This window comes from Pezoporus occidentalis, unplaced genomic scaffold, assembly GCF_034315485.1.
Source record: "Pezoporus occidentalis ecotype Australia unplaced genomic scaffold, CSIRO_AGI_Poc_V1 ctg25, whole genome shotgun sequence".
Classification (NCBI taxonomy): Eukaryota; Metazoa; Chordata; class Aves; order Psittaciformes; family Psittacidae; genus Pezoporus; species Pezoporus occidentalis.
Window position 1 is genome coordinate 5,291,352 of NW_026914394.1, and position 15,462 is coordinate 5,306,813.

The window sequence follows — 15,462 nt, forward strand, 5'->3', positions numbered from 1 at the left end:
TTCCTGTCACCACAGGAACTTCCTCACTCTCACACTACCCAGTTGGCACTACTACCAGACCTGTGGGCCCACATTAAAACTGTAAATTGTAAAGCACCCAGTAGGGTGAGCATCATCATAGCAGCCAGCACAGTAACCCTCCCAGCACTGATGCAGCCCTGTGCAAGTCAGAGTTTAGAGAACCAGCCCAAATGGCTAGGCAGTGACTCAGACGTCCGGAGCGTCTCACAGGACACGCTGGGAGTACACAAAGTATTTTGTTTTATATGTTTAGTGAGAGGACACTTCATGTTCTCAGTGCCAGAGACAGAATCAGTGTATGGTATGCACTTCCCAAGTGCTTACTCTGAGGCTGAACATCTAACCTGGCTGAACACCAGGGCCCTTTGCTGGCAGAGGAGCAAGCCTCTTCCAAAACCCTGCACTAATTACAGTTGCTCTCAGAGCCCTTATAAACATCAGGTTCCACTTCTCAGCTCTTGTGTTTCCTTTTCTTTCAATAACGATGTTTTTAAAAGAAAGCTAGTTTTCTAGGTCAGAGGACTCCGCACATCAGAAAGGATTGATAGGAAAGTCATAATACTTGTAATTCCTGAGATCTTTTATCTTGCACATCTCAGACAGACTCCAGTGGTATCACCTGGCAAGCAGCCAGAGGAGTTCTGCTACTAAACCACCATGATAAGATCAGCACTGAGTGGAGGAAATGGCAACAATAATCTCCCACCTTTCCCTGGATTTTCATCCAAACAAATGAGTATGTCACTTCAGTTTCCCCACCAGCAAAGTTTCAGTGTCTGAAGGTCAGCCCCAATCTCCCTCAGTCACACTACATCAATAGAAGAGCCACTCTCCCACCCCACCGCTTGTCTACGAGGCCTCAACTCCTTGGTGGAACCATAGATTATCCCATGGCAATCATCTGCATCACACGATGCTGGAACTCACAATGGGACGAATTCAAAATTCATACTATTGCACCACACACAGAAGACGCCATAAAAGGAGACTCACAGAAAGCATGAACTATGTAACAGTCAATGCCAGAAGACTAAGCACCAGATCCAGAGAGGTATTTAGGCACTGAATTTTCACTGATGTCAATGGGAATTAGGTGCCTAAATACCTCTGGATCAGATCTTTAGTAGAGCAGGCTTTAAGGCTTGATTTTTCAGTAGTTCTATGGTTGCTACAAATTCTTCAGCACCTCCTTTGAAGAGCAAGTTTTTCAAAGGAATGCCTAGGAGACTCATCACATGTGTCTTGAAAATAACCATCCAGTTCTCAAAGGAAACTGACTGGACCCGCTAAGTACATGTAAAAAAAACCCCACTTTTTATGACCTTGTTCAGGTGTCACAGCTTGGCTTCCTAGGAGCCATTTAACTCTGTGAATCTGTAAGGTAGGATCCTACCTCTATTACCAGGCTTGTGGAGTGGCAATATGCTAGGAGGCATCTGACCACTATTGCATTGTGGAAGAATACCTGACACACATTAGCTGCTCATCGAAACTTGGAGATTGTTTTCAGTTAACACAGACACCACCAAATTCCACTGGCTTTTAAAATGAAACAGAGCAACCAAACAAGAAGACAAAACCAAACCAGACGAGAAACCTGTCCACAATAACATAAACCGAGAACCTGACAGAGTTCTATAACCCATCATCTAAAAAGAAATTGAATTGCACGTGCTCTTAGTGGACAGCAAAGGGCAATCCCTTGCCCCATTCAGAAATATAAATCAAAGATACCACCCAAAGGAAAGGGGAAGGAAAAAAAGGCCCTTGTGATGACAGTTCAGATTGAAATTAATTTGCCCACTTGCAGAAATTCTGAAAGTGTTTGCTCTGGATTTTTCATCCCCACCACACGGCAGCTGCTTTTTTCCAAAGCACACACTCCCACTGTTGTGGGCTGGTGGAGCAAGACAGCCAGCATTGGAAACAGACGTGTCCCGCGGTGGCATGACAAGCAGTGGGCACAAGCGGCCACACCACAGGGTGCGCAGAGCCGTAAGTACATACACAGACACAGGCTTGTGTCTGGCCCAGGGACTGACAGAGGGGGAAGGTGTCACAAATATAAATCTCAGGCCGGGGAGCCAAAGAACTCAAGTGAGTTTTAGTCACATGGGTATCTCTGAGTTTCCCTTGGCTGCCACGATCAACTGTGGCCCAAAGCTGTAAAACCTGCCCACAGCTGCTCTGCTCACCCCCAACCTGATGTTTCACACTGTGACTTTATGCAGGCTTGTTTGGGTCTAACAAGGTCCTTATTTTTCTACAATGCAGGAAATAAGGAAACCAGCCATCAATTATTAGAAGCGCAGCAGATCTGAGCCGCGTGGCTGTAAAACAGATTTTTCTTTAATGAAACTGAGCTGGCATTTGCCAGAAATAACAAGTGCCCAAGACCAAAATGTAAATCAAAACTAAAGGAGAGTTTTCAAAACTTTGAATCATTGGTAGCAACAGACAAGCTCAGAAGGAGGTTGGTATGATTTTGGAATGTCTTAAAAATGTGTGACTAATAGGACTTCTAAAGACATTATTTGTGAGTTAGTATTTCAGTCTCCCCACAGAAAGAAAACATCATGACCAGAGAGGGCCACAATGTTTGCTGTAATAACTACTGTGTTAGTATGTCACTATTGCTATGCTAGGAAGGAGGCTGAGAGCCTTTGTTTTCATTTCAGAAAGCGAAGAAAAGGAAGACGTTAATGTTGAAAACCATCAGTGCTTGAAGAGAAGATCACAGCTGTTAACCTTTCCCTGTGTGTCCAGGTTTTAAACCCAGCACTTGGTTCTAGTTGGTCTCAGCCCAGGCCCTAGGCAACAGGAGGTTCCATCACAACATCTTTGAATAGAGACTAGTCTAGTCAAGGAGGAGTGGTGCTGTTTGCTGAAGACAGAGACATAACAAGAGGAAATAAAGGGTGGATTTGGAGCAAATATTAGTTGCTAGTGATTGCTTTACCACAATTACTGTCAAACTGTGTGATTGTAGTGTGGTAATACTCCTCCTTCCCCAGCCTGCCCCTACTCTTTGTCATGAAATCCAGAATGAGGCCCTGAATTTGGCCTCAGATGGATGCTAGGCCCAAGGATTGCAACGCAGAGGGCAAACGAAGGAAGAGCAGCACCAGGTCTGGCAGCAGGACATGGCCTGGAATCTTTTACAGATTGCAAGTGGAAACCATTGGAATGGTCCAGCTTGTTCATCATTGAATGAAATTGTCCATGGTTGAAAAGAATAATTTCTTTCAAAAGAACATCTAAACTCAGCTCAGCAACTCCTAGTACCAGAGGATTTATCACATTCTTTGCTAACCTATGCCAGCGTTTAATTAACCCCCTGAAGTCAAGGACAGGCATCTTCCTTCTTGTTTAATCTGCCTCAGTTTCCAGCCATGAGATGCCATTCAGCATTTATCTGCACCCAAGAGAATGCTCAAGTATCACCTATTTTCTCCTCTGGTGCACCTCCAGAACAGATCAGATAGCCTCTAATCTTCCATTAGTCCATGAGTGCAATATATGGGTTTAGTATCTTTCAGTTCTTCTCCAAATCCTTTGAGTTTTCAAAGTTGTTTAAGAAAATTTGAGCATTAATCTACCATCCTGCAACGAGAGTGATGCTTAACAGAAAGATCATGTTATTAAAAACCATAGGGAGGTATCACATCACTTTGTAATGCATTAGAAATTTATATCCTCACACCAACTGAATATGAATGACATCCTGATCCTTTTTAGCATCACTACTTTCCAGGACATGCAGCCTCCCATCTATAAAAACAGTTTAGATCCTCTATGCCCAGGTACATGTATTGAACTGTACGAAAACATTCATTGCCCAGTTCCTCATCATTGCTTAAGAAATCCACGTCACATGCCAGTCACTTCCTAATTTTTTTTTATTACTCCCTTTATCTGAAGCCACAGACAAACTTTACTGGCAGTGGGTTTCTATTTTCTGCTAAGATTTCAGTAGAAACTATTAGACAACACTGGGAACAAACTCAGAGTTTCAGAGTTGTATACAAAATACTGTCACTGTACAAAATATACTTGTATGATGAGTATCTCAATTCCTAAAGATAAACCAGTTTTTACTCCATTCAAAAGGCAACATTATTGTTTTCTATACCCCTATTTTCTGCCATCAACACTGCATGTGACAATCCAAAATGTATTCCAGAAGCTTAAGTCCAATCTAGCAACACATCTATTTCTGCCAGCCTCACTCTCAGGCTTGTTATAAAACAAGAACAAGCTTGGTGAGCTCTTTTAAGAAGCAGAACAGTTTCCTTCAGCTGCTCTGTTAACACAGATTTCTGCCACAATACATCCCCAATTCTAAATAGTCTAAACTCCACCTGGACCACCAGGATCTAGGTATGATCAACAACTAAAGGCCAATACTGCTGGAGGACTTCAGCATGGTCAGTTAATTTTCGTATTTGGAAAACAAGATGCATTGCGAATGAATAATAGTTCAATGTGAGCCTAATTCAGTATCAATAAGGCTATTTCCTTCTTCAGAACAATGGTTGGCATTTTCTATCCCCAACAGGCAATCATTTGTTAGCAATGGCATGTCCCCAGAATGCCACAGAACGTTTCACAACTGCTTTGCACATAAAAATCAATCATTTTCCATGCCCAGTTGTCCCACCACGGGCTCTCCCAACTGCTTCTCTTAGAGCTCTTCACTCAGTCTGGTTTATACTGTGTGCCTTCTCAGTGTTTTCTTGACACACAAATGAGTGACTAGAAACACCAACATTAGACAAGGAGGGATCTGAACTTTGTTCACTAAGTCAGAGAGGATAGAAGCCTAGAGTATTACAGTTTGAGAGACCTCTTGTAACTTTACAGTGCCTAAGCAGTTGAGTGAAAGAATTAAAAATGTCATAGGAAAGACAGTTGGGCCCAAAGAGTTATATCTCACAGTAGGATTTCCACCCATTACTGTCTTTAAAAATTTCAGTGACAAACAACTCACAGCCCACTTGGGCATCATATGTCAAAAGCTAAGCATACTCCTAGTTAATATATTTCCTAGTGTTGAGCTCACACAATCCTCGTGGAAGAATAAACCAATGTAGAGGAGACAAAAGGTGCTGAGCATCAGGTTCATTCCACAACATACTGAATATCAACAGAGAAAACCTACAGTCACACTCACTTCAGAAAGTGCAACAGGAGATTTTCTTCCACACCAGCAGAACAAGACTGGTGCCTCTGAAGAATGAGCATACATGCACCATATACACATATTATAACTCCGATCTGTAAATCGGTGCATAACAAGTCTAGAAAGTCCTTCTCTTATCTAGCTCATATTATAAATCTGGGCTGCTCATCAGACTAGCAAACGCTGTAGTCAGGAGCCTTCACATTGGAGGCAGTATCCAATTTCCCAGACTGTATTCTGTGGTAGTTAGTATCATAATTCTTTTGTACCTAAATGCCAGCTGGTTACAAGGCTATTTTTCACCAGGTTTCCTCTCAAGCCTCCTATTATCTAGGCTCTGAAACCCCCCCTGTCACTTCAGAGTGCTTGCTGCCAAAACATCTACCCCATGACTAAAACATCTTTATCACCTCTGCTATTTACTGTTCTTCATTTTCAAGTCTCCCAGCAACTTCTCCAGCAGCTAATAAAACCTCTATGGTTGGTATTAACACTAACCCTTAGCAAGGAAAGTTCCCTAAGCAGGTTAGTCCCATTTTGAGACTTAACCTGGGTATCGGTGAAGCGGCAAGCTTCTGCAAAATAGCAGTGTCATTTCTCAAACCTGCCAAATAAACTGCCCATGTAGGCGATGCCATCATACATTTGGGCTCAAAACACTATTGATGATTAGTCATTGAACTCATTTGCTTTCCCCTTCTAGATTTTGGTCCCCTTTATATTGGCTTTCTATGACTGATCTTCCAAAATATACAGACTTGTAAAAGTATTTGTGGAAGTGGCAAACTTACAAGCAAATAGGCATAAAAGTGAATTTTGACAAAGCAGTCAGACTGTTCATGCCAGTAATCTCTGCCCAACGGCTTCCGACAGGATGCAGTAAGAGAAAGGAGATCTCATATAATGTTTCCAATGAAATCCAGCCAAATCACCCTGACAGATTTTAAGTATTTACACATTCAACAGACCCAAAAGCTATTTACACCAGTTGCCATACTTCCACATATTCAGCCTACAATTCAAGTAAGTTACAGCCCTTTCCATATACTTAAAAATAAGCCAAGAGCAAAGCTGCACAAAATAGAAGACAGAGGCCAAGAGGCTGAGAGCATAGAAAGAAAAAGTTATTGAGACTCAAGGGCAGGCAAAAAGCAAGTGGGCTCTAGGGGTAAACATCCCCTTAAATTTCCTGCATACCCATTGAAACCAGAGAGATGCTGAAATGCTTGTGGATCTTTGTTTTGAAAAGAGACCCATTCACACACATAGTTTGTAGCTTATCCCCCCAAAAATACAAGTCAGCGAGCCTTACCAAATAGCTCAGGAACTCAAAAAAAAAGAAGAATATAAGCCAGTTTGTGGTGAGTTGGCAAAAGAAAAATAAGAAGCAAAACTGTTTAGATGAAAAGCGTGAGACATCTTTTTCTTTTGCCAAGTAAACTGAGTCCACACTTACAGGACAAACTTCCAGGGCTCAAGTCTGCATCCTTTTTATGCACTCTTGGTTTTAAAATGGCGTCACTTCAGGTTTGCAGCAGAGCTAGGGATGATGGAATGAAGCCAGCTGAGTTCCAGTTGAACATAAACCAGCTCTGATGACTTCAAGGAAACTGAACCTTACAACAATCAGATATCCAGAAAAGAGGAATTTAGCGTTGCTTTTTCTTCTTCAAGTCCTGGGAGACAGTCTCAGCTGCAAAGTCTGTTTTGCAGAGATCTTGGGAACCTTGCAGTAGCTACCTGCATGTCAAGCCCAGGCAGTATACATTCCATCATCAGATGATTTCTGCATCAGGAACAGCCGTAAGAGACTTCCATCTGCTGGAAGTCAAAGGCAACCCTGAAGTTGCTTCCTCCAGCAAACCAGCACAGAAGATTTGCCTCCCAACAGGTACATATTATTGGTTATTTCCAACACAGTTCCCTTAAAGTAGCCTCCTTTCTCTCACTTCTGCCTGTCAAGCACTAAAATAAATGGGAGAATTTGTTCCTCAGCAACAATTCTGTAACTAGCAGTGTAAACCAGATGCCAAGCAGTAAGAAGCCAGACTAAAATGTTCCATTAAAAAGCTGACTTCCCAAAGATAACAAATATGTATTTTGCACTTTTCACCACTCACACTCAAGGGGACTTACCAACAAGGCCAAGCACCACGTATTTCACGTAGCAGAGCAAAATCTGGTCCACACACACACTGTGCAGAGGGGGTGCAGGCATGCTCAAGCAAGTGCCATCCTAGGCGGATACAGCCACATGTTGCAGTGCAGCATCCTGCTCCACCACCAGATCAGATCTCAGAGCACAGCCACATCACCCAAACACTGCACCTGAACTAACAAACTCTGGCCCTCGGCATAGAAAATTAAGCTGGTGCTGATGCTGTGCTGAAACAACTGCACTGCTGCTGGCTCCAAAACTGACTTATCTTTCTCTACACCTTACTCCATTCCACTCCTGCAGCAGAAGCATCAGGAACAGTACACAGACTTGCCTCAAAATGATACAAGCGCTACAGCCTAGAATAGGGTTCAAGTACCCTAACTCTTTTCATCCAAAACGTTTATGTACTTGGCCACATCAGCTGCTGACAAATCCTTCACCACTTTTGCCTGTTTCGTGTACAATGGCAGATCACACCAGCTTTAGACCCATGCACAGCACTGAACAGGAAGAAAAATTAAAGGAAAACATACTGTTCCAACTGAGTTTGGCATCCGAGCTATTGTGCTGCTTCAGCTTGTGCACTTCTCACTTCAGGACAGAGTTTAACACTTGGATCTTCTTCTCTGTGCCTCAAAAGCATGGATGAGATTTTCAAAACTCCTGAAGCCAATGCTACAACTCCCTGCAATTTCAGCAGGAGCAGCAGGGAAAAGCAAGAGTTATGGCATCTCATGTTAAATCCTTTTCTGGGATTTTCCCAGAAAATACTGGGTAATAAAACAGAAATTTCCTCTTTTATCTGTTCTCACTTCACTCTCTCTTCTCTGTCCAGCACAGATGGTGGCTGGGAGGTAGACAAGACTTACTTACATAAGGAACAGTAAGCAAGAGCTGGTTTAGAGTAAAATGAGTCCTTCTGAATGCAAACTGCTGCTTTCCTCGAGCCCCCTTCCTATGCTATTTAGTCTTCTCTCTCAAGCGTCTACCCCGACAGAGATGTTCCATCAAAGAGCATAACACAGCCTTCGTAAGTGAGTGATCATTTGCTCTAAGAGAAGGATTCAGGTTAAATCAAAGCCAGCTGCTTTAGAGAGGGGCGGGCGGCTAAAAAGAAGTTAAACAAAATGATAATAAAAAATGCAATCTAGAACCTACATACGTAGGAAATCTACTATTGTGTTTCAATAAATAACTCTAAGGTATTTAAGCCTTATGCACAGAAAACAATTTTATTGCTTTTTTAAGTCATCCTCTTGCATTGTTGTTCTGCCCTAATAACTCTGAAATGTGCTACTCATCTCTCCCAGTTAAATATCCTGTTTCACAAGCCCACTCCTAGATATCTGAAACTGCACAGCATTTCTATCTAGCTTTAGGCATCTAGCATTCCAAAGAATTAATATTTAAACTTATTATAAAGGAATGGGGATTACGTTAAGCATGTAGCAGTTAGCAAAACATTGACATTAATAAACTGGTGTGTTGCTTGTTTGAAGCACGTTTATCAGCCTTTAAAAAACTAAAAATAAAAGATTATGCTCCAAAACTGACACATGTATCTATTCTCCTTTTAATACAACCAAGACTTAGATAGGATTATAGAGTGGAAGCTATCAAATTTCAATTTTTACAATACACTTAAAACTACATTATCTTTCTTTGCCCAGGGGATTATTGACTTCACTATTTAAGTGACTTAACCAGAGCAAATTGTAAAAAAGCAGTGCATCACAGCACATACTTTAAATAACCCTAGACCATCTATCTCCTCTTGGGAAGTGCCTCATGTTAACATTATTGCTCTTACAGCTCTTGGTTAGAGATAAATTAATAAAAAACCTAATCAGTTACAAGACATCACTACCTCTTTATTTTGTCTTATATTAGTCAGATACGCTTTCCCAAGCTAACAAATATAGTTTATTTACAGCATTGGAAGGCAAAATACATCATCTACTGTTATACAACCTTCTACTAGGTATTAAAAATACCAGGTCCCTGGAGACACACTTCATATAGTTCAGCAAGCTCCAAAATAAACCAAACCACCAACCCCTTAAGCACTTAAAACAACAATGGACATCTGTATTAAAAAAGCTAGTTTGACAGTATTTGATGATGTCGCCTTAGTGTCATTTACCCCTCTGGCTAAATATGCAAACAAACACATAAGAATGTATTTGCATTCTAAACCAACTGACAACTCTCTAACGCTCACAAAGCCCTCTTATCACACACGTAAATGCCAGAATTAAATGCCGTTTCAGATGGTTTGCATTCATTTAACCCTTAGAATAAACTCGATCAGGTAGATTCAATTACAGTGCTCTTTATGCAAAACAATCACACATACATTCAGACATAATGACAGAAAAGTCAGACATAATTATTAGATTTAAAGCAAAACAATTGCTTAAGGCAAAAAAAAAAAAAAAAGATAGCACTTAAGCACTTTGTGACTCTCTGACTGAGATCAACCTCATAATTCCTAAATGCTCAAACCCTCCACATAACCTAACACAAAGAATTTGGAGCTATTTCTTGTTGCAGCTCTGCTAATGTGTCATCTGTTTTTGCAGTAGTCCCCTTTCTACAAATAATCTTAATCATTAACAATCATTTAATACATCCAAAGTAATGACAGCAATTTAAAAGGAAAACAAAAAACAGTCCTTGTTCCAGGTTACTGGTGAAGCGCAGAGATTGTGAGAACAGAAAGTTCCAGGTTCCAACCGAGATTTCACATACTGGGTGCCAGAAATGTAATAGGAGGTGAAGGGAAAAAGGGGAATTCTTTGCCTCTATTCTTCAAAGCCTGTGCAGAAAGGCAGTACTGCAGTAGTCTGAACTGATACTTATCTGAACGGAAGAACCGGCCCTTGCTTTTTTACATGCCCCATTTAAACGCAATAAAAAGGCATGAGTGGTTTTAACTGGTCATTCTGGCTATGTCATTGTAACGCTCCCTGCTCTCAGGAGAGGGTAACAGCTGTGGCATATTCAGAAACACATACTTTTGCTATTGTTTGCACATTTGTAGGGCAAGATTATGCTGTACCACAGTTAGAGAGCACTGCCCTTGCTTTGGAACCCTGTATTCTTTGAGTTACATCAGTATGCTGGGAAACAGAGTTTGGTGGCTGAGTTAAAAAGGCAAAGAGAAAACAACAAACTATTAAAAGCAGTTTTATGCACTGTGAAATGATTACTAGATTGCATGTCTTGTTCAAGCCTGTTGATACATAATCATAGAAACCTGGAGTGCAAAATGGAGCAGTTTACATCTATATTCCCTCTCCCATTACCCTGCCATCGACGTCTTCAACAGTTCCAAAATCACTAAACAGCTGAGGTTCATGTTTCTAGAATAATGGTAATCACGGTACTGAACATGGAAATTACATTCACAGTACTACAAATTTCTCTTCGTAGTCTATACGTTATTCCACTTCCTAGCCTACAGATGGATTTAATACAAGCTTGTTATTTGTTCTACAAGCTTTTCTCTGTACATAGGATAAAGAACTTTTGGTAACATTAGAACTGAAATACTGACCCAGCTAAAGTCAGTGAACAAGATTCCTTCTGATATTAATCGTTTAGAGTAAAATCTTGTCCCTTTTATTCAACCTGCTAAGAACCTTTGCTCACTGGAAGTAAACAAAACCAAACCCAACACTTGGTTGCAATGATGAAGTACTATCTCCCAAAAGACACTCACTTTACATGTAACAGTTTTACTAAATAGAATCTTGAAGCACTTCCAGAATATATTGTCAAACCTACTCAAAATCCTCAGCATACACTTAACAGCTTCTGTGTATACAGGGTTGAGCTCTGACACACGAATAATCATTTAGGCATAGTTGAATACATAATTTGGAATATACTATTTGGAGTCGATGAGAATATTGTCAGGAACACATTGATGCACATACTCAAGCACTCGCAAGATTCAGATTTTATAAGAAGAAGAAAGGAAAAGGTATTTTTCTTCTCATCCCATTTAGCAGAGTATGTGATGATTTCCATTTTCATACCACATGTTAATGGTTTTTTGCTTTTACAAGTACTGAATGCCTTTATATGACAGGTCAATCATTAAATCTTCTGGTTTCTATCGACTAAATATTCTGTTGTACCAATGCCTAAATAACAAAGAATTTCACTATTATGTACAATGCAAGCTTTTTTAAATTAAACCCATGAAAGAGTCATCTTCAACTCCGTGACTCTGATTTTGCAACACAAATCATTAGAAGAACTTCCTTCAGTAGCAAGTAACTCAGTTATTTTCCTATTCAAGACAAATAAGCATTTTAGCCAGTTTAAGGGAGGAGAGGACAGTTACAATTTATCCCAAATGATGTTATGTACACATTTTGCAACCTGCAGTTCATTCTCCTTTCTTCTCTTACAAAAAGGAAAAAAATAAATAGGAAAAATAATAATAATAATTAAAAAATCAGACCACGAAATAAGGAGTTCTATAACTGCAAGTTCTGTTAAAATAAAGCTTTAAATTCCTTTTTGTAGCAGAGAGTTCAAATGCAGCAAGCAAGAGAACTACAGTACAAAGAAGAACAATTTATTACTACACCTCTATATAAAATTGAGACAGTTTAGAGTTTAGTGAGCCCATTCCCTGTCCCCTTTATCAGCCCATATAATATTTATCAGGTCCAGGCAGTCCCATTTGCTCCAGTGGGATAACTCAGGTGAACACAGACAAGGTATTTGAAAGAAAATGGCAGAATCAGGCCCAAGACCAGTCGATACACCTAATAAGTCATATAACCAAAACATATGCTTTTGCTTAAGATCCCAACAGTATAAGCTGTTACTTATGCAAGGACTGTCCTGCTAACCAAGGGAACAGTCGCAGGGGTTTGAAATGGCAAGATTTAACCCTCCTTCTGAACAGCAGAAGAAAATTAATGCATTTCAATAAATTGGTTGTACAATTGCTGAAAGCAGCTACAGCTAAAAAGTTAAAAAACAAAGCCAACCCGCTTTCTCCTTGCCCGAATACAAAATACTCTCAACAGGGAAATATCCAACTCCTGCAACGCGAACAGCTTATTGTTTTGCTCACTGTAAGTTAATATCTGAAGTGGTTCCTGCAAAGGTCTGGGCCATTTGGATGATTTCCCAGTGGCACAACTACCAGGATAAATCTCGTCATTTCTACTGAGTCATGAATTAGGTACACGAACGAAACTGGAAAAGAATGAAAAGGAGAAGTGGTTCCTGGTAACAGCCATAATCAGTGGCATGAAAAAACTGAGATATTTGACATCTTTATAGATTACTCTTTTGTCACCACTAAAGCTTGCTTTCCCAGAAGTTTCTTTCCCATTGACATTAATTATTTTACTTTCAAAATGGTAGTACTGTAGCATGAAATTCAACAAAACAGAACAAAAACCACAGGATCTCAGTAAAACATTGCAAAATGGACTCCATACCTTAAGGTACAGTTAGTCTCTTCCAAGCAGACCACAAGTGCCTCTAAGAAGCACCGCCTGGGTGCAAATACTCTGCCTTGTGAGTAATACAGGGAAATCAATGATCAAGAAAAGTGTGGTGTGTATCACAGCCAATCATACCAGAAGGGGGAGGCTGGGTAAAAACTGGGTGTTTAGTTTAAACAGCTCCCAAACAGAACAAAACATGATTCCAAAATACTGATATTTTTGGTAAACAACCAACAGCTCCATCCTGCAAAGTTTAAACCCAAATGATCTGATTCCCAGAAGTAATCTTCACCACCGCCCCTCAGTTTTTGTTTGGCTGTTCATGTAAAATGACTTGCTCAGGCACAGAACCATTTTGCAGGATCATAACTTAAAACACTGTGAAGGAGAGGAGTAACACCACAGAGACACTACAACAGCAGGATGCTTTCTCTCCATTGTGATTACTTCAAAGTTGCCCTTTTTATTAGTAGGGTAGTGTACAATTTTGATTCATTCTTTTTTGAAAACATAAATAAATAAAAAAAATAAGTAAAGGCATGTTTAGAGAAAAGAGAGTATCTTTTACAGGCAACTACAAAAATCGGGTTGCTCTTGTTAAAGAGCTTCTTTTACCCTCCGTACTTGCAGCTTTCAACTGCGGATAAACCAAAACCAGGAGGCACATTCAGTAATCTAACCCAGACTGCGGAGGGAATTACTGGGTACACGGTACTCTGGGGCTGGAGAGCAGGAGATGTACTGCACAATGATCTGAAATCAAGCTGTCATCAGTTTCCTTCCCAAAACCTTTTACTGGGTAAATCTGAATATTTCCCTCATTCCCATTTCTTAGCTCTCTTGTTGTATTGCACCCGCATGCAGCCATCCCTGGTCCTTTTGTTTATCTTCCTGAGAGAACCAGGGCTGTTGGGAGATGGTTTACACCACTCCTTGGAAGATCAAGTGGCTCTCCCAATTGCTTTTAGATTCACAGAGCTCTGATTTTACAGTCAGATCACCGTGAGTACATGTGCTACTTCTGTTATTTCTGACTCAGAAGCACAGTGCTAAGCAGGGGTTGGTAGCTCATTGTATTAGGTGGGCAAACTCCAAAATGTCTGAGTGGACATTAAGGCACTTGCTGACACCGTACAGGTCAGAAGAAGCAGCACAGCCCACGTATTTTAAATCAGACTCTAGCTCAAGGTTTTACTTTCCCAAACTTCTCCTGAAAATATCTTCACAGGGAGAAGAAAAAAAAAAGGAAAAAAAAAAGGCAGAAATGAAACAAAAAAAAAACACACCCAAAAAATCTCCTCTGCTGCCGTCTTTGGAAAAATCCATCATTATCCATCAAATCACTACACTCAGTAAATGAACCCTATTCTGCCCATGGACACCTCCTGCTTACTCCCATGACTCAAGTCACCCATATACAGAAGCAACCACAAGGCAACACCCTGGACAGAAAACACATTAAACAAAAAACAGCAGCAAAACTTAAAACACCTTTTTTTTCCCCCAGTGGTGAAAAGGGGAAATTGATCAGCCAGAAAAGATGAATTAGCAACCTTCTCTCATGCCCACCTACATCTACTATGAAAGCCCCAAGTCAATGGAAATTACACTTTTCTTCTTTCCCTCCCTACACCCCTGCCTCAGCAGTAGTCACCAGAGTAACACCTACAAAAAGAGAGCCAAGTAGCTCAAAGGGAAAAAGAAAAATAAAGAAAAAAGGAAAGTGCTTCTAGGTAAGATATAAAGCTGGTATGACCTCTAGTCAAGTGGCAGCAACCTCACTCACAGGACCACAAGGGACTTGAGTATCTCACAAGTCCCTTCTACAGGCAGCAGCCCAGCAGTACTAGAGCTCATAGCTGTCCCTTCATACGTTGTGAATCCTCCCTCTCCCCTCTCCAAACCTGGTTCTGTGTAACAGACCTTCATTTCATTGCTGCCAAACATTAACAGCCTTTTCTTTTCTTTTTAATCAGGAGAGGAGAATTGTAGCATTAACAAACAGAAAAATAAAAAAGGTAATTTATAACCTGCTGCTCCACTCTGTATTCACTGGCGATGAACAAACATATCCTGTGGTTTGCAGGACAGACCTAGCACAGATTGAGGTGTTCATTAACATAACTTCAGGGCAATGAAAGGTGCCATCACCCTAGGGAACGGGCTCACAAAAGAAAGTGTTACTAGTCCAAGGGCACGCAGCTTACTTCTATTTTTCAGAAGAATAGGCAGAAAGGGATGCACTGAAAAAAATCATAGTGGGAACTGCTTTACAGCAAGAAGATAATAGCATGTAGATCTCTAAAACTGAGAATGGGAAAGGACTGAGAGGACAAAAAGAGAATTACCTTTTTAACACTGCAGAAATCATTGCTTTAATATTAACAAACAGGTGCACGTTCAGCTTTGCAAGCGGCTTTGTAGCATAAAGGAATGCTTCAATTCCCGCTGATCCCATCCAGTGATACCTTAGAGGGATTATTTCAAAACTAAGTTTTGATTAACAAATTCCAGCCCAGTTAACAAGTTCTAGTTTAAAAGGGTAACGAACAGATTTCAGCGGGCAATTCCCAACCTAACTTCAGCTTTAACAATGGATGGATGAAAAGTGGGCATTT

General features: G+C 40.6%; 1 protein-coding gene across 6 annotated transcripts in view; it reads right to left on the reverse strand.

Annotated features, from left to right (window-relative positions):
- The window catches only part of GLIS1 (GLIS family zinc finger 1), a 197,502-nt gene that overhangs the window by 180,414 nt on the left and 1,626 nt on the right, over window positions 1-15,462 (reverse strand). The window contains exon 1 of one of the 6 annotated variants that reach the window (XM_062623079.1): window positions 7,898-8,019. The exons of the other annotated variants lie outside the window; for them this stretch is intronic. Within the exon in view, the coding sequence (XP_062479063.1) occupies window position 7,898 (1 nt within the window). The 5' untranslated portion in view covers window positions 7,899-8,019. Of the gene's footprint in view, window positions 1-7,897; window positions 8,020-15,462 lie in introns of those variants that run through there. 6 annotated transcript variants of the gene reach the window in all.